Genomic DNA, 20,360 nt, shown 5'->3' on the forward strand with positions numbered 1-20,360 from the left:
GGCTGGTATCATCAAAGATGAGCTTGTGGGGCCTTTTCGGGTTGAGGATGGAGTCAAGCTCAACTCCCAGTCCTACTGCCAGTTCCTGGAAGACACCTTCTTCAAGCAGCGGTACAGGAAGAAGTCTGCATCCTTCAAGAAAAACATGATTTTCATGCAGGACAATGCTCCATCACACGCGTCCAAGTACTCCACAGCGTGGCTGGCAAGAAAGGGTATAAAAGAAGGAAATCTAATGACATGGCCTCCTTGTTCACCTGATCTGAACCCCATTGAGAACCTGTGGTCCATCATCAAATGTGAGATTTACAAGGAGGGAAAACAGTACACCTCTCTGAACAGTGTCTGGGAGGCTGTGGTTGCTGCTGCACGCAATGTTGATGGTGAACAGATCAAAACACTGACAGAATCCATGGATGGCAGGCTTTTGAGTGTCCTTGCAAAGAAAGGTGGCTATATTGGTCACTGATTTGTTTTTGTTTTGTTTTTGAATGTCAGAAATGTATATTTGTGAATGTTGAGATGTTATATTGGTTTCACTGGTAATAATAAATAATTGAAATGGGTATATATTTTTTTTTGTTAAGTTGCCTAATAATTATGCACAGTAATAGTCACCTGCACACACAGATATCCCCCTAACATAGCTAAAACTAAAAACAAACTAAAAACTACTTCCAAAAATATTCAGCTTTGATATTAATGAGTTTTTTGGGTTCATTGAGAACATGGTTGTTGTTCAATAATAAAATTAATCCTCAAAAATACAACTTGCCTAATAATTCTGCACTCCCTGTATAGCATTTCCTATTGTTTGTCCTATCCTATGACTAATTATTTGTCTAAATTTGGTGTCTATTGTATATATTGTGTATAATACTTACCTCCAGAAGGAGTATTGTCTCTTAAGATATGTTTGGTACTGTGTCACCCAAATAAATACCTTTATTTTTGGTAACGCTGAGTATTGTCTTTACTTGTATTTAAGTACTGTGTAACTATAAGTGGTATTGCATGAGCTTTGCATGTCTCCTAGTTCAGCCTAAGCTGCTCTGCTGTGGCTACCTCTATCAGCCTAAGCTGCTAGAACACCACTACTTCACTAATAAAGGATAACTGGAACTGGTATAAGGTGTAAGTACCCAAGGTACCCACTACAAACCAGGCCAGCCTCCTACACCTATGCATTCCTGGGCGATGCTTGGGGCATGCTTCTTCATTAAATTTCTCTAAAGTTGGAGCAAACCAGGTACAAACCTTGTAAACATAAACTGGGCAGCAGAACAGACGGATAGTGGATATTGATTGTTTACTTTTGCTGAGTGTGTTCTTTGCCCAAATTGTAATTTATTGTTAAAACTGAACATCTTTTCACTAAGTAATAAAGTTTTAAGGGGGCCATCTGGTGAATGATGTCACAATGTGCCACAAAACATAAGCAGACTTTATCATCTGTCATTGTAAAATGGCGATTTTTCCGGATTAACAGTGCTGAGACTGAGGAAAGAGAACTTTTATTTTCTCTTCAATGGATGGCTTCTTTAAAGCAATTCCTTGAGAAAACACTGAACTTGCATACTTTAACCTTATAAAGATTCAAAGATTTTAATGCACTGTCATTCAAGCCTACTACATGGAGATAGGTGTGCTAAGGTATAGACAATAGCACATGAAGATACTGCCTTGAATTGATAAAACATAGCTTTCTTCTGTATCCAGAGCTACCAAAGGTGTGCAAGAAATACTTAAGACCACTTTTCTATGAGATTAATGAAAAACATTTTAAATCATTTTAATTTTGAAAGCACCTAAGGTGGAGTGATACCTGCCATGACTGCCTCCCTGTTGCCTCTGACTTACAGTTCTCTGTAAATATATGGAAAAAATGATGTGCCGGACTCATAGAATATATGGGGACAAATACATGCTTTGTCCAGGAACACTCCAGCTTCTGAAAAAGTGGGTAGCACAGTATTGGAAAGATGCAGAAAGCGGTAACATATGCACCTGTCAGTATTCAGGTATCAAATTACACTCACTCTCTTGGAGTCTCATTGTCTGCTGACTCACAGGAAGAGATAAATACTGGTTCCACAGAACAGTACCTGGAGGCCTGTGTAAGGAACAAAGCAAAAACACACAAGCTCAACAAACAATCTGCATGCATTAAGTGTAAGAGGAGCCCTAAAGTGAAAGTGAGGACAACAAGGAAGATGCAGCAAGAGAAAGGCCGGATGAATAAAATCACAGTAGTGGGAAAACCGGCCAACACAAGATTTTGCCAGTCACTGTACTCTTGTGCAGGCTTGCTTATATACTGACTCTATCTCAAGTGCTCCAAAAGAAGGAGTATGTCTGACATTAGTGAGGTAAGATGCCATATTGGATAGGGAATGAGATTGTATTGGACAATGGGAACACTGCACTAATACTGTCATGTTACTATGGTGACAACTCTATTTCCTTTATGCACCTGTATGAGCCCATAAATTTTTCCCCAAGCCTTCAGCCACCGGTCTGCCATGCTTGGTTCATACTCTGAACCAAGTATTGCCCTTAGTGATTTCTGAACAATACCTTTGCCTCTTTTTATTGATTGAAAGCCATCTGAATTTATAACAGCACAAGAGGATAGACAGTGATGTGGTAAGGAAGTGGGTTATTAATTCGGGTGGATTTGAGTCCACCACAAGTAATGTCTACAAACTTGTCAGGGTAAAACACAGATTCACTAACATAAACCTGGGCTCAACCCCCTGGTAGCGATGGGACAGAGCAGAGAGGCTTAACTTAGGAAAATGTGTAAAATATTTATCAGCAACAAAACAGTTAAAAATTCAAAACACAACCCAATAAAAATACTAATTTGGAAAAAAAGAAAACAATTTAATAAATACAATGACACCAAAATGACACAAATCTAATAAAAGGCACTAAAGATATGAATTTATAAAATATACAGGGCAAAAAGCTCCAAAAAGACCAGGACCTGGCTGACCCCAATGGAGTGCGGGTTGGATACGCCAAGTGAATTTGTTCCGGTCAAAGATTTTACTCTCTGACTTAGTCTATGAAATGGAAATCCTCAGGCTCTTTGTCTATGAAATGGAAATCCGCAGGCTATGCAAGGTTGCAGGCTGTATCCACTGAAGTCCTCTTGAAGCCAAAGAACTGCTGGAAGAGGTCTCACTAAAGACGTTGGATTTGGCAGAAAAAGCTTAAGAGTAGGAGAGATTCAAACATGATGCTCGTCGAGGTCCTTGCATCATGTGGATACCTTTTGCACTTTCTACCTTAATGAGATTTTTATCTTATGACTTAGGGCCTGATTTAGATATTGGCAGATGGATTACTCCATCATACTGGTGACTGATATCCCATCTGTTCACGTCCAAGCTCCTGGTCCACGCTCACAAAGCTCTCCACAACACAGGCCCTGCCTACCTCAACGAGCCACTTACCTTCCACCCTCCCACCCGCCAGCTACGATCCGTCAACCTCGAACTCGCCACCGTCCCTCGCATCCATCGAACCACAGCCGGCGGCAGATCCTTTTCCCACCTCGCCGCCAAGACGTGGAACTCCCTCCGGTTCACCTACGACAGACCCAGGACCTCCTGACCTTCAGGAAACACCTCAAGACCTGGCTTTTCGAGCAGTAGCAGTCCCTCCCCCCCCTCAGCACCTTGAGACCCTAACGGGTGAGTAGTGCGTTTTACAAATGATTGATAGATTGATTGATATGCTGAAATCTGATTGATTGATTGATCTGCTGAAATCTAGATCCCATTATGTCCTATGGTATTTAGATTTCGGCATACAGAATATCCATCACCGTTGTAATGGAGTAACCCAACCGCCAACTTCTAAATCAGGCCCCAAAGTTATTTTTTATGGAGCTCAAAATCCTCCAGCATGGCAAGCCTGATGATCTATCTGATGATGTCTGTTTGAAATCAGATACCGTTGCTGCACGGCTTATGATCTGGAGGTTTTGGAAGTCCAAAAGTGTTAAAGTTCCAACTTTTAAGAATTTCTGGAGCAGCTCCTCTTGGTACTTTTTAAGGCTCCCAGGTTCTCAGAGACAGCACACAGGGCCAGGACACACTGTAGCAGAGACTACCAACAGGATCCCGTTCCACTTAAAGAAAAGGCATCTTGTAGCTTGTTCTGTCCCTTTGGCCGCACAGTAGGTCGGCTGACTGACCCTAGGAGTTCCATTTTCCAGGGCTACCCTTAAACTTAAATATGAATGGCCAGGCTTCACCTTGGTCCCTTTCAAGTTAACAAAGTTCCCAAACCTTCGCCACCTTTCCTTACAGAGTTGATTTATGTCACCTACGTCTCACGCAGGGCTTCCTGCCAAAAGGCCTACGACATTTTTTCAACTCTGGAAACAGGTTTCATACCTTATTAAGAGGAATCATTCGAAAGTTCATCTGCCAGCAGGCTAATGCTAACTAGCCAACCGGAAATTAGGCAGATATAGTGTCCATTTTTAAAAGTGACATTTCCCCTAAATATTAAAAATCTGACTTCACCATTGAACTGGATTGTTCAAAAAAACTTTTAAAATAGTGCTTTAATTATTCCAGAAACTTGACTCAAACAAGAGTTAGGAGAGTTGTGATTTTATTCTGAACTTTAGCTTTTCTCATGAAAACAGCAACAGCCCTTTACAGTGAAAATAGCTTTTTGAGGCTTGTCACTGTAGGTACATTCCAACATTAAATTACCCACTTTTAAATACTAGCATCTCTAACTTGTGGGTTAAAAGACCTACTTAGGGATGATCTGTTTATTATTTAAAATTAGGGTCCTTTCTTTTCAAAAGGGTTATTTTTACATGTTCACCTGCAGGTTTAAACGTTGCAGGGGTCAGGCTACACAGGTAGGCCTGAAGCCATATGTTTTGTCAGCCTAGTTGATGGAACACTATGTGTTGCCATTCGCAGGTGACGTTTAACTTTTCCATTCCTTTGGTGTATTTTCGTACACCATATACTGTGGCCTTACTAGAATGTTAAGCAGGGCACGTAGGAGTTAGTTCTACCCTGTTTTAAGGGACTTGGACAGCAGTGCCCCATTGCGCATAGTCCAAAATCTAGCAATACCACTCATCAAAAAAAGGGGCTGACCATGGAAAAAGAGGCACTTTCTCACAGATGGCATTGTGTTATATTTCACTTGCTGCGCTGTACAACAACATCCCTTAGGAATGTGTTCAGTATTAACATTAAATATCAGAGTTCTTTTTAACAAGTGATCTTGGTGACATTTGGGGTGCTTGTCTGCCAGTTGAGGGGGCGTGGCATAGCAGTTCAGTGGTATGTTCCTTCTGGGGTGAGTGCAAAACTGAATAAAGAATTATTTATCATTTTTTATTTTATTTTGTTCTTGACGTATGCATACCTTTTTGCAACTAAACTGATGAGTCCCAGCTGCTTTGTTTTATGGGGGACACATGCCTTTATGTGTCTTCTTTGTTTTCTTTTTCCTAGTTCTTTCTATTGCAGTTACGTCCTCTTGTCGTAAATTATGTTGCATTGTTTTTGGGACACTCTAGGGTCTTTTTTACCAGGTACAGTCCTTGAGTTTTGTAACCACAATTGTAACGCTGTGATGATAATGATTGAACAACTGTAACACTTCTCTCCAATCAGAAATTGACTCCCTAATTATAATTCACATAAAATTGCGATTTTAGTAATCCATTCTGTTCTTATTGAGTTCGAGTAATAACACCATCCAGTGGGCCATTATTTTGCCAACAGTATCAATCATGACTCTGTTTTGATATAATTCATGTGGGCCACCCTGATATTACTTGCTATACTACTGTCACTTGCAATGTCATTGTAAGATGGTTTGACCTAATTGACTTTGTTATTGAAGATAGTTACAAATCTGATGGAAGTATTACTCTTGGGTTGCTAATTAGTATGTGTGGTGGATTCTTCTAATAAATCCATTCTTTTGACATCCTTAATTCTAGCACACTGCTGAATTCAAGATCAGGCCGGAGTACCCTCTCTCTTGAAAGCTCCTAAGCATGCTGTTCTGTCCCAATTCTAAAGATATATCTGTGCTGCCATTCCGCCTTTTTACATTTCTATTATATGTGTGTGTATATGTATATATAAGTCAATTATTTTTAAGTTACATTTTAAATATTTCTAAATAAATTCATGGACCTATAGAAGGTCAATAGTTAGAACCACTATATTTTGTAGACAATATTTTTGTAGTTTACATTATAAGTATGTAAGCTCGAACTTTAGTAACACAATATTTTTTCCGCAATATTTGTGTATTGTTATATTTTTGATGTTGATATTATGTTCTACAAGTGTCTCAGCGGTTTGTTTTCATAGTATTGCCCTTGCAATCACCCGTATTTTAAAAATTAATCCCATGGTATATTGTGTGATACATGGTAAGAGAAAAAGGGCTTCGTGTTTTGGTTCAAGCAGATCAGCAATGGTTTTAAACAGACCCTGTTGCAACACAATGTGGTACCCAGCTGTGCCACTTAAGTCTAGAAAGGGCCTCCAGTGGCACATTCCGGGCATATGCCACCTTTGTCAGAGTCTGGCTTAAGCATTAGCCCTAGCAATTTAGTGCTACTTGCATAAATCTGGATTACTTCCCCCTGTCATCTCTGATCTAAGGAGCTGTTAAGCCACTGAGCTACCTCCCAGTTCAGCCATCAGTGCTCTGCACTCCATGAGCCGGGCCCCCCTTTATCATATTTCTGCCAATTGAAGTTGATCTTCCAGATAAAAAAATTCATAGCACCTTATTTAGAGTTTGGTGGATGGGATACTCTGACAGATATCCTGTCCACCATAGGCTGTAATGTACTGGCAATATGGTGGATGGAGCAAGAACCACATTTGTGTTTAACTACTTCGTTCTCCAAACTGTAACTGAGACCCATAGTTTTGCATTTCTAAGCTTCACTCGTCCCCTGGCAGTGTGGATTTGTAAAGTGCCTTCCTGCAATAGTCTGAACTAGAGATGAGTTCAAGCATTATTAAGTATAGTGCATGGTTATGATAAATTCACCACCACGTTGGCATAGTCCTATATTAACCTCAGCAGTACCACCATTTTCACCAGAGGAATTCGCCCGTTACAGACAGCGAAAGCTTAATCTGAAAGTGACACTACTCCATAGTGCCAATATGGCAGCTCAAACATTGCCTGCAATTATGTCTATGGGTCTGATTTAGAGTGTGACTGATGGGTACTCTATCACAAACGTGACTGTTATCCCGTCCCTCTTATTACAAATGTTTAAGGTTATAACAAACTTGTAAAAAGACAGACTGGTTTTCTGTCATGTTTGTGATGGAGTACCCGTCTGCCAAATCCTAAATCAAGCCATATATTTGCTTGGTAATCCTTGATCCCCAGTATCAAACTGTGGCGTATTCCTTTAGCTAAACATTTACAGCTAACATTTAAACTAACATTAAGAAGCTTTTGAGTCTTCTCCAAAGCAAACATGAGGGGTGACTGGTGATTAAAATAGGCCTCTGCATCACCTTGGTTCACTGTTAAACACTTGCTCTTGAATATTATAAAGTAGGCACTGTCATAGACCACTGAAATTAACATTACTCAGTGTCAATTTATGGATTTTTATGATTAAAGTGCTCCCTTAGATACTTTTGTATGATGGGAACCCTCAGTCAAAATATATTTCCTATGATGAAGTAATGTCTATCAAGATGAATTCCTTAGTTTGTCCTGCTGCTTTCAGGAAACGAGTCTACTGATATTGTAAGCTGGAATGGTATTTAATTGTGAATTTTTCTGACTTCTTTGAAGAGATGGCTTTAATGTCCGAATTCCACTGCCAAGCGTCTTGTTTGACACATTGCCAAGAGAGATTCAGAGTGGCATGCTTCTGAGAGTTCAGCCTGTTCTCTTCAACGTGGGGATCAATGAGCAGCAGACCCTAGCAGAAAAGTATGTATCAAGCCGTCAAAGTGGATTCCTATTTTGGCACTTCTGTGAGGTAGCAACTTTAGAACTGTATCCAAAATATTGTTTGTGGATCGTTTCAAAATTAATTTTTAGCAAAGATGTTTTCATATTTTTAATGACATTATGTAATCTGAAAAATAAAAAAACAATGATTTAAAATGCGGTTTCCTAAGAGGAAATGTACCATTACAAATATGCTAACAATCCATCACCATTTAACCACACAACTAGTAGGACCAGCAACCTTTTACCTGTTTTTTATATCAGTTTTGTACTCCTTGCATCCCACACTCTATATATCTAACTTGAGGTTGCTTGTAGATTTCTGCTCTGTAGATTTGGCAGTGTCTACAAAAAGTACCTTCCAGCTGAGGTGACAAAACTGAAAAGTAATAATTTTTTTGTGGATAATCTAATTTTATTTCTTGTCTCCCATCTCATGCTCTTTAGCACAAAAAATATACTTAAAATATCGAAGGAGATCTTTAATTAATTGAGAAAACAATGCATTGATTCCGACTGCCAGTAATTACAGAATGAGAATCTCTGGTACTTGTGGACCCAAGTTTTTGAACCAGGCACACCGCATTCTCTGTGACATATTGGAATCGTTTATTGTGTTGAATCATCCAAATCAATAGAAGCTAAGAAAAACATTGTTACTTTTGAAATGCATAACATTATCTTTTTGTCAATGTTCAGGTTTGGGGATACATCGTTACAGGAAATCATTAACATGGAGAGTTTAGTGCGGTTAAATTCCTATTATGAGCAGTTTAAAGAAGTCTTACCTGATGACTGTAAGTAGTTATTGGCATGTTTATTAAAAAAATATATATATTTACTAATAAGTGTTTATCTTAAAATCATTGAATGTATGCTTTTGCCATTTGCTTCAGTTTTTAATTTGGTAGCCAAGGGCTCTGTTTCGCTTGGTTAAAAAAGACCAGTCTGCCTAAGATAAAAAAAAAAGGCTACTTATTCTACTCTCAAAGTTCAGATTTCATACATATGCCAGTTTCATAGGTACAGCACAGAACACAATTATTTTCCCTGAAGGAAACAATGCAGTCCAGAGAAATGCAGACTTCCACATTTGGTTGCTAACACGCCGGGTCTCTTCATAAGCACTTGCGAAAGAATGAAGTGACTGTAGGTATGAATCAAGTGTGTTTAAGATTAAAATCTGCAGACCATAATGCTGTGGAGTAATCATTTTCCATACATTTTTGACAAGTGCACCCAGAGGCAGCCCTACCTTGGATAGCCCCATGATGCATCTCAGAAAGATCTTCCCTCCAGTTCTTTGGTTGTGCTGAATGTTCCTATCTTGTATCCATGGATAGTTTGTCATCCTTTAATAGCATTTTTTTCACGATCAATGTACGTTAGAAGCAACAATTCAGAGAAGTGCTTCGACAATGTTGTCATTGCTCCACATTTCTGTGAAATAGATACAATTATGACCACAAATTCTTACAATCCTTTCCAGCCCTTTTTTCTCTTTCCCCTTTCCCTATTATGCCCTGCCTGCTCACTTCAGAGTTCATTAGAGCATTTTACCACAACCACTTTGTACTCAGTCAGTTGAAGTTAAAGAGTTTGTGGAGACAGTTTCTGTTGATGATGTGCCTCTTGTTAAGTGTTGGAGAAGTGCCCTTAGTCACATTACTGGCAACAAGCAATGAACACATGCTGAAGTGGCTACAGTGGGGGCAGCTTTCTACTCCATCACCCCTTGACACCTTCAAATGCGTAAGGTTTGTGCAACTTTAGTCATATATATATATGTGAATCCAACCATTCCAACATTCCTTCTGGCCTGGGCTGAATGTACAGATATTCTGATTTTGAATATTGCAGTACCACAGATTATCAGAGGTAATTTTTGTACAGACAGGACTGTCTTTCTCTTTAGTAGTTGTTTCTGACTTGTTCCTTGTGGCATCATTAGCTTTAATCTCTCCCCTACCAGATTGAGTCATTTTCCACCTTTCATCATGTGGAAAATGGTCTAGGCCATAGGCCTAAACACACCCCTACTCTCTTTCCTTGTTGACAGTCCTCCATAGTTATTCTGTTTTGTGAGGAGTTAGCTAGGCGACACCCCAAGGACACACTTCAGAGGTCCTGCCACATCCCTTTTAGCTCTTTCAGCACCAGAAGGGTAGAGCTATGCTTGATGTCTTGCCCTTATACCTAGAGGTGGACGAGCCACTAAAAGCTTGACCCAGGCTTTAGCCAGATGCTTGTCTCTGACTCCACTCGAGGTCCTCTTGGAACCCCAAGCCCAAACGAACCAAGCTTTCACAGGAGACCACATGGCTTTGCTGTTAAAAATGCCTGTAACATTGGGAGCCAGGTCTGAATCCCAGCCTTGTCTCCCCCCTCATGCGTATCTCTCTGTGTCATAAACAACTTTAACATAGTCTGTGGGTTGTGAAGCGCTTGTAGGTCTGTGAGCAAGGTTTGTGCTAAGTAAAACTGCCAAAAAAAAAATTTGAATTCCGCCTGTCAGCCATGCTCTAATCTCATCTTCCAAGTATTAAGGCCAAAGCAATAACATTTGATGTCAGAGATACCCATCTAGTGACTGAAATGCAAAGTATGAAACTTAGAAACTCTGGAACAATCCCAGCTTGCTTGAACAAGCTAAGGGATCCTGGGCAAGCACTTGGTCATAGAGCGTCCTTTTTGTCAATCATTGCCTATCAGAACACCTTCAAACACATGACTTCAGTGCATGGGCTGTACAAAAACCTCTCGTTTTTGATGTAATAAAATGTTGTGTTGCTCTGTATATCTGTTACACGTGAAAAACTGAGTTGCAACTTAGACCACTACTAGCATTATCATCACAGCGGGGGCTGCAATGTTTCTGAGTTTCTCCAGCATTGAATCTTTAATAGATTCACCTGCTTGAATCATCCCCATCAGAGAAGTAGGAGTCCCACGGTACCTTAAAATAGCAGTATTAATAAACTTTCCACAGAAAACAATGTTCAGTTGCTCTCACTTTACAGCTTATTTGCTTCATTGGAAAAGACCCAAAGTCCAGCGCATTTGGGCGAAAGCACGCTCTACAGCACTCAACACAGAAGTTCCAGCGTCTCAGATTTTCTACCGCACGTCATGTTAAGGGAGTCTCCCTGAGCTCTGCTCAGTTTTACTTTTCTTCAGCTTCTAAAGAATTAAAATGTCAGATAGTACAAAAAAGGGACTCTTGAGATCCTGCAAAACCTGTGGGGAAAAGAGGTTACATGTGGATGACCCACATAAAAGCTTCCTTTACTGACTCCATCCTGTCCACAAGCCGAAGGACTGTAAAGTAGGTAGAACTTTCGCTACAAAGACCCTGAGAGATAGAGAAGCAAGACTTCTTTTGTGGTTGCAAAGATCAAAACCACAGGGTGATATCTCCTGTGAGGAAAGTGATACAGCCTCTCACACTCAAAAAAGGGTGGCCGTGAGACCTTTGAGGAAGCTAGGAAAGCCCTAAAGACTCACCATGACCGGTCAAGCAGTGAAAAAAGGTGGGGGGGCGCGGCCAAGGGTCCGGAGATGGCGCACGCCTAAATCCCCCGCTCCGTAGGGGCTGACTAAAAAGTCGGGAAGAAGCGTGTCATCTCCGGGCCGATCAGAGCCCGAGCGGGAGCGCTGAGCTGGGGGCTAGCCCTGGGCGCTGCCGGGCCCCCGTTGCGGCTCCGGAGAGCGTTGCTGGGCGAACCCGGACCAGCCGGCCGGAGAGGGGACCAGCGGCCTATCTCCGCGGTCGGAGCCATGGCCTTGAGTTGTGCGGCGGGCCGCCGCGGGGCAGGGGTGGACAGCCTGGGTGCGGCTGGGGTCCCGGCCGGGTCTCCCCGCTGCCTCGGAGGTGCTGGGGCAGCCGGCGGGGGCCCGGGGGGCCTGCCCTGAGGAGCGGCAGAGCAGCGCTGTGTGCGCTGGGGCCGGCCCGCGAACACGACGCCTGGCCCGGGCCGGGCACAGAGGCACCGAGGGGGCGGCGCGGCCCCGAAGCTGAGCTGGGACGGGCTGCCACATCTGCAGCAGGAGGCTAGAGCCCCGAATACGGAGAGAGCGGCTGGGGGCCCGGCTGACGGGGGACCCCGGCAGGCCTCTGAGGGCCCCCGCAGAATCGTGGGAGGGCGGTGAGGCTGGTGGGGGAGCGCCCCAGCCTGGGGCAGGAGCTGACCTACGAACACACTGAGCTGTGGTCCCTCGGAGCTGGACTGGGGACAAAGGGATGCCGGCCCCCTGGCAGGACTTAGTCAGCGAGGGACAGAAACGCTCAGCGGAGACCGCGAGTGAGGAGGCAAACCCTGTAAAAAGAACAGAGGGCAGATTACCTGGCCGGTGAAGCCCACAGACTGCCCTTGGCACCCTGGAGCGCCAACAAACCCGTACGTGAGTAGCACTGTGGATGGAGCGCCTGGAAAAGTTGGAGCTCGAGGGGTGAATGAATGCGCCTGGTCGTGATGCTGGCGCCGCAGGGGGAACAGGGAAGAGGTGGTAACGATATCACGAGGGAGGGCGTCCGGACCGGGACCATTACGCACTAAAGGGCCCGAGCGGAGGGGCGTAGCCCTAGACACGCAGCACGCGGCGGAGCGGCCTGGACAACCGGAGCTGAAGAGAGTGACAGTTTGCCACGGACTGACAACGTGGAGCCCCCAGCTCTGCAACCGGAAATCAGAGGTGACCGGCGGGGTGACTGGGATCTGCTCAGGACCGCCTAGAGGCCGCGGAGCGCCCTACTGAGACCAGAGCACGGAGGCAAGGACGGAGAAGAACCCACAATAACGTTTGGCCCACTGCCTTGGCCCCTGGGGTGTGACCCCTTACACATCCGATGCCCCCCAAGAGCCGTCACAAGAACAGAACCATGACCCTGCGGCGCCGCCGGGGCACAAAGAAGCGGACTCACAGGACCATGCACAAGTTAAAGTGCAGGACACCTTAGATAAAATACTTGGGGCAATAGAAGACACAAAGACAACGTTACAACGGGACATCAACCAAGTCGCGGTTGAGGTGGGTCTACTGAGAGCGGACCACCATAAACTGGTAGACAGAGTCAAAGAAACGGAATCCACGTTGGCGGACATCGTTCCGAAGCAGAAAGACCTGTCGGCTGAAGTGACCTCCCTTGCTGACAGAGTGGCACGACTTGAAAAGAGAGCTGAGGATGCGGAAGGGAGGAATAGGAGGAACAATGTACTTGTGGTGGGCCTCCCTGAGGGGGCTGTGGGGATGAACATGATGGAATTTCTGGAGAAGTGGTTCAACACGACAGTGGCACCTGGGTGCCTGACTCCCTTCTACACGCGGAGCGGGCGCATCGGGTGCCGTCAACTCCTCTTGCCCCTGGTAGACCTCCTCATGCTGTGATCGGCAAACTATTACATTATAGAGACAGAGACATCCTCTTGCAGAAGGCCAGAGAGTCGGGCCCGTTTAAAGTAGCAAACAGGGAGGTGACACTATTTCCGGACTTTACACTGGAGGTTCAGATCAAGCGTGCTTCATTTCTGGCAGTCAAGAGGGCCCTAAGAGAGGAAGGGATTCAGTATTCGCTGCTCTATCCAGCCAGATTAAGAGTGATGTTGGAAGGGAAGACCAAGTTCCTCCAGTCCCCTGAGGAGGCATGGGAGTGGCTAGAGTCACATGGGTCCCAAACGGGTCGGTCGGCAGGAGGGGGCCCGACTGGGAGCGGGCCTCGCCGGGCCAAAGGGGACGGAGACCCAGAGATCGCCCGCGACTAATGCAAACACAGAAAGAAAAGGGTAGGAAAGCGGCCCTGGAGGTGGCGGCCCGCGTGGGTGGAGAGATGTCTCCCCAGGAGGGCTCCGAGGAGGAGTCGGATGACACATTGGTGTCTTCTGCCGGAGAGTTGGGGTGCTCGGCTCTTGCCCCGAAGGTGACCCCGCAAACGGCTGACGAACTTGGCTAATCCAAAATTGCAAAAGACCCTGGAGATATGGACCAACGTGTGAACAAGTGGCCCCTCCGGACCTGGCCACCCCCCTGACCAGAACCTCGCCTGTCTAGCCAGGCTGGCGAGAACTGCTGACATACGTTTGAACAAGTTGCACTGTTGCACAGTTTTCTGGGCAACCTACAGTTTGGGAGGCGCCTTGGGGTTCGGGAGTTGGGGTACACAGTTACAAGTTTAAAATGGCAAAGTGGGTGGTAAAGTCTGACTATAGCAAAAGTCTGAACATACGAAGAGATAAATCCGAGGCCCAGGAGAGCCGGGGACACTTTTACCAGACTGATATACAGAGATGGCAGACTACAATCTATTAACATGGAACGTCAGGGGGATGGGCACCCCGTCTAAAAGACATAGAATTCTCTCCTACTTAAAGAGAAGGGGGGTACAGGTGGCATCGGGGAGGGAGAAAAACTGAGGCGCAGATGGAGGGGACAGGCGTTTGCCACATAGTAGTCGGCTTATGCAAAGGGTGTACTGATATGGGTCAGAGCAGTGGTCCCTCTAACAATAGACTCTTCCAACATAGACCGAGAGGGCAGATTCGTGATACTGGAGGGGAGGCTACACGGTTCCCCGATAGTCCTGAGTTGCATTTATTCCCCTAACCAGGACCAGGTCTCCTTCATGATAGGTTTCTCGAGCCACCTTACCCGTCAATGCACTGGAGAGTTATTAATTGGGGGGGACCACAGTGCAGTACTAGACATAAACATGGATAGGTCAACCCCGCCACTGCAAGGGGCAGTGGCAACTAAAACAGCCAAAAGACTGTGTGAATGGCTGGGCACTTGGGGGATGGTGGATAACTGGCAAGAGCAACACCCAAATGTTAGTGACTACTCGTATTACTCGGGCCTCCACCGGGTGCACACCAGAATTGATAGAGTGGTTTGCACAGCGGGTCTTATGAGTAGCATGACACGCTCTGAATACCTTGCCCACACCCTATCTGACCATAATCCCCTGTTGCTGACGTTGAGGGCATCAGAGGATAGACCCCCCCCATACCGTCATGGAGATTGACCCCCACAGCACTCGAAGATCAGGCATACAGAGAGGCCCTGCGTTGTTGGCAGAATATATCAACATAAATGGTGGGTCCACCCCTTCCAGGGCCACGGAGTGGGAAACACTCAAGGTGGTAACGAGGGGCTTCTGCCTGGGGCAGTCGGTGGGGGTGAAACGTACACTTCACTTGAAAGGGAATTGGCTACCCTAGAGAAGGATAAGCACGAGGGGGAACTGAGACAGGGCCTTGCAGCTCAGGAGAATGAGGAATATAATCGTGTACAATCGGAGGAGGGCAAATCGGGGAGACTGCTGGCGTGGCTGGTGCGCCCAGGTGGGTATAACGAGCCCATCACAAGTGTATTAGATGGGGGGGGGGACTCCGCAGACTCAGGCCAGGCCCCATAAATGACGCATTTAGGGAAAACTATACACAACTATATGGGAGACCTAGCGAACTGGGAGCAAAGGCCTTTGATAACTTTCTACAGCAAATCCCACTGCCAACACTGAATTCAGAAGAGAGAGATAGCCTGGGGGACCAGTGACAGCGGAGGAGATAAGCGAGGCAATAGCGCAATTAGCCCCCGGGAAGACCCCTGGTACAGACGGTCTCCCCATGGATTTTTATAAAACATATAAATCTCTATTGGCCCCCCAACTGGTGGAAATGTACACAGGGCATTACAATGCGGGGAGTTGCCACGAACGCTACGTGAGGCCTTGGTGGTGCCGCTCCCCAAGACAAACGCCAGGGAAGCATCGGTGACGGACTTCCGTCCTTTATCGATGCTAAACAGCGACTTTAAGATCCTTAGTAAGATCATGGCTGGCCGGTTGCTCCCTCTCATGACCACACTCGTGCATGCGGACCAGAACGGCTTTGTTCCTGGTCGCAGTACCTCCCTGAACCTGAGCCGGATTTTCGCTGTTCTGCACATGCCTAACGAGTCGAAGCTGCCAGCGGGGGTCTTGCTTGCAGTGGACTTAGAGAAGGCCTTCGACTCGATCAGATGGGACTTCCTAAGAGCCGTGATGCTGAAAATGGGACTCGGGGAGGGTTGGGTTAAATGGGTGGACCTGTTGTATTCGTCCCCACTAGCAAGAGTGAGGACGGGCAGAACAATATCTAGCGCATACCTAATATTTAGGGGAACCAGACAGGGATGCCCTCTGTCCCCATTATTATTTGCCCTGGCAATTGAACCCCTGGCGTCCCGGCTGCGGCAGGAAGGTGTAGGTAAGGGAATTGAATGGGGACCAACTGAACATATTGTCTCTCTATACGCCGACGATATACTTGTTTACCTGAGGGATGGGACCAGTGGACTTCCATGGGTTTTGAGGATCCTAGAGGACTTCAGGGCGTTGTCTGGGCTTCGCCTTAACCGAGGAAAGACATTCGTGTTTCCCATGTGGCCAGGCGATGCACACCCTGGAGCATGCCCAATGGACATGAACTGGGCCCCGAGGCCCTTCAAATATCTGGGCATTCAAATATTCCACGAACTAAGTGATCTCCGGGATGGTAATCTTGGCAGGACACTCCGATCCCTGCGGTCCTCGGTTGGGTTCTGGCGCTCACTGAAGTTAACAATAATGGCCAGAGTAGCGCTATCTAAAATGATTATGCTTCCTCGCCTACTCTATTACTTCGCTAACTTACCACTACTGGTCCCCTCGGTGTTGTTTCGCGAGTTGAACGCTTTGCTCAGGGAGTTAATATGGGATGATGGTCGTAGACGCATGGCACTGACGACCATTTGTAGACCGACCCATATGGGTGGACTGGGTGCCCCTGACTTCGAGGCATATTATCTAGCATCTCAACTACAATGGGTGTCTGGGTGGCTGGTGGGCAGGGGACATCTGGATTTGTGTACCGCCCACTGTGAGATAGACACAGCTCGGATTGTAGCACGTATGGCAGGCAGGCAGATTCCCCCCCTTAGGGGACAACATAATGAATAGTGTTGCAATGAAATGTTGGAAACAGTGCACGAGAAGGGTTGGAGTGGGCCCACCATACTCCCCGGCCTTGCCGCTATCGGTCCTTGCCCTGGACCCGGGAGGAAAAGGACAGGGGGGGCTAGGGTTGGGACCATGGACAAGAGCAGGAGTAGTGACAGTTGGGGGGCTGTTCAATGAGGGGGTGCTGAGGAGCTTCACTGACCTATCGGGGGGGAGTTTCTCGGGACAGTTTTTACTCTTCAGGAGGTTAGTGCATACCTTGAAGGACCATTGGGATACGATTAATGCGGAGCCCACTGTCCACGGGGTGTTAGACCTCCTGATGACCTCAGGAGAAGAACCTCATTTGGTTGCTAAAATATACCGAGCTCAGATTGAGGCTGCATTAGACCCTCTGCATTCTCTGAGAGAAATGTGGGCGAGAACGATTGGGTGGGACCTGTCTGAGGCAGAATGGAACAGAGCACTGGTTAATCCCCGGAAGATCTCACGCAACACGAGATTAAGTTACATCCAATACAACTACCTACATAGGACGTACCTCACTCCTCACCGACTGTTCCGTATGTATGGGGGGACCCCCAGGACATGCCCCAGATGTAGTGACGGGAGGCTGACTTGGATCATATGGTGTGGGGATGCCCGGTACTGCAGGCTGGTTGGGGGGCGATGATGGCGGTCCTGTCAGGACTATTTGAGGCGGAACTACAGACAAAACCTGCTATGTGCTTACTGGGCCTCAAGGCCGGTGCCCCGCGGGGGAAAGTTAGGGGTTGTTTCCTGGACCTGACTCTGGCCCTTTATAAAAAGGCTGATCACTAGGGGCTGGAAGGCCTCCAGCCACCCAACGCTGACTGAATGGAAAGGCGATGTTACGAGATGGACCAGGGCTGAACTGCAGGTCTTAAAAACCGAGGAGGCCAGGGGAGTTCGCCAGACCCCCATTGCTCCGGAGTGGGAGGACTTAGTGACAAGCTGGGACGACCTAATGAAGAGACCGATAGCTCCAGAGGTGGTAGGATGAGATGAACAATACGTCCAACAGACTTGGCCTTTGGGGGAAGGTCCCTGGAACTAGAACTGGGGCAATGACGAACATACCAATAGGCCGCACCTAATGACAGGTCCCTGGGACTAGAACTGGGGCAATGACGAACATACCAATAGGCCGCACCTAATGACAAAGGGTAGAGAGGGACTGGACACAAATAGCTACATAACTACTGGAAGGGGGGGAGAACGGATGGCTGGCCATCCCTGCTCATTGAAGTGCTCCGGCAGAGTCTTCCTTTAAAAGGTGCGAAGGCCCACCCACATAAGCCATTAAGTTTATATATAGTTTGAAGTTGAGTTAAGTCTGTTATGAGGTCACATAATTCAAAATGGTAACAAAGAATCACGAAGTAAAAAACCACTTAAAGTAGAAATGTTAGTATATTAGAATCAGTGATTAACGAATACTAAATGGTAAGCAAAATGACTAAGGAGTCATGTAACAAAGTATCTGTAAAGTATAACATGAACACGGATTTCTTGACTGATATGTATGATAAAAACAAGATGTTGCCGCAAATGGACTTGCACATGTAAGACAGCGAATAGTTAATAAACATATATTTGAAAAAAAAAAACTGTGAAAAAAGGAGAAATCCACAAAAATCTCCTCTAAAGGTTCCTCTTGTGAGTCTCCAACTCCATCTCAGAGGCCTATTTCACAACCCTCTGCTGCGTCGATGAGAGTTCCCCCCCATCGACGATGCTGTAGACGACTACGGTAACAACTGTATAGTTGACGAGGCCTTCTAAGGCAAGTATGACAACTGCCATTGACACGCCCATAACGTTGACAAAGATTTCCTCATTGACGAAGACCCAACTGTCGATGGCATTGTTGTCGATGAGCATACCACCGTAGACAAGACCACTGTCGATGGCACCATCGGTGGAGACACCGCCGTCGACAAGACCGCTATCGATGAGACCATCTACACCACCACCAACGATGACAACTTATGTTCCCTTGTCGACAACAACATTGGGTACACTACAGGTGCATATAAAAATCACCATAACGTTTCTAAAGCCACAGGACACTTCTCCAAGTAAAGTCTCACCATACCCCCCAAGTACTCTACTGGATCCAAAGGACTCTGATGAAGAGGGACCATTGGGCCTAGCTCATAGCCCTTCTGAGCTTCAGCTAAAATATCAAGATGATGAGGGAGATGACTCCTATTATGGAGGATACTATACCCCTCAGCCTATACAAAGGTATCCTCCTTACCATATCTTTGAGGAACACCCGAAGGACGAGCTGCAAATTCCATCGCATTTAGCCAGAGATCTTCAGGCTATGCTGCAAGAGTACTGCAAACGTTTTCCAGAACCATCAGACAGTACACCACCATCTCCCACCACTGCCACCAATTCTGGAGACACCAAGGCCTCTTTCATTACCACTTACACCAGGGAGATTCTAGGCAGAGAACCACGACTGTATGCTGAATTGCTAAACGCTTTGCTACAGCTGCTTATGCAGACTTCAGGCCTTTGCTCAGGTATGGGGGATGATGTCTTCCCAGAGGAACCTAAAGGGCAGAATTAGAGCTTAACATGCTGTGCTCTATTATAGCCTAGGTAGGAATAGGTCTGTTGACCCTATTGACAATATGGTAGCGTTCTTTCTATGCTTTACTGTCCTTGTCACAATTTTAATCTTGTCATGCTGTATTGTCTTGGTTATTGCAGCACATGCTTTGCTATCTAAGGTGCAGTTGCTTCATTAAAATCTTATTGAAACATATACTGCCTCTGTTTGTTATTGTGTATGTGAGACTAATGTAACTGAGAAAAAAGGATGATACCTGAGTGACCATGGTTTCCCTGAGAAATCAATTATGTCTTGTGCTCGGCTTCCCATTCATCCCTGCCCTTGGGTCGAGATGAAGCACTGCTAGTTAGCAGGAGCAAAACCCGGATTGGTGCGACAAGTGTCACCTGTCGTGGATCAGACTCAGTCTCTCACACCACATCATTACGAACTCCACAGCTCCATAATGGCTTCACTGAATACTAGGAAGTTTGGTATCAAACTTCTCAGCACAATAAACCCACACAGATACCAGTGCGGTATTTATTAAAAAATGCACATAGAGGGCATCTTAGAGATGCCCTCTGTGTGTTAGCCAAACTGCTAGTGTAGGACTGACCAGTCTGTGCCAGCCTGCCACTTTGAGACAGGTTTCTGACCACATGGGGTAAGTGCCTTTGTGCACTCTGTGGTCAGAAACAAAACCTGTTTTGGATGGAGGTGCTTCACACCTCCGCCCTATAGAAACTGTAACACCTAGCGGTGAGCCTCAGAGGCTCAAGCCTCAGATTACAGTGCCCC

At 45.9% G+C, this 20,360-nt stretch overlaps 1 protein-coding gene across 37 annotated transcripts in view; it reads left to right on the forward strand.

Annotated features, from left to right (window-relative positions):
• The window catches only part of INPP4A (inositol polyphosphate-4-phosphatase type I A), a 997,999-nt gene that overhangs the window by 872,984 nt on the left and 104,655 nt on the right, over positions 1-20,360 (forward strand). For all 37 annotated transcript variants that reach the window (XM_069204338.1, XM_069204341.1, XM_069204354.1 and 34 more), the window contains 2 exons: positions 7,837-7,977; positions 8,698-8,795. In XM_069204338.1, coding sequence (XP_069060439.1) covers positions 7,837-7,977; positions 8,698-8,795 — 239 coding nt within the window. The remainder of the gene's footprint in view (positions 1-7,836; positions 7,978-8,697; positions 8,796-20,360) is intronic.

The sequence above is a fragment of the Pleurodeles waltl genome, chromosome 8 (genome assembly GCF_031143425.1).
Source record: "Pleurodeles waltl isolate 20211129_DDA chromosome 8, aPleWal1.hap1.20221129, whole genome shotgun sequence".
NCBI classification, from domain to species: Eukaryota; Metazoa; Chordata; class Amphibia; order Caudata; family Salamandridae; genus Pleurodeles; species Pleurodeles waltl.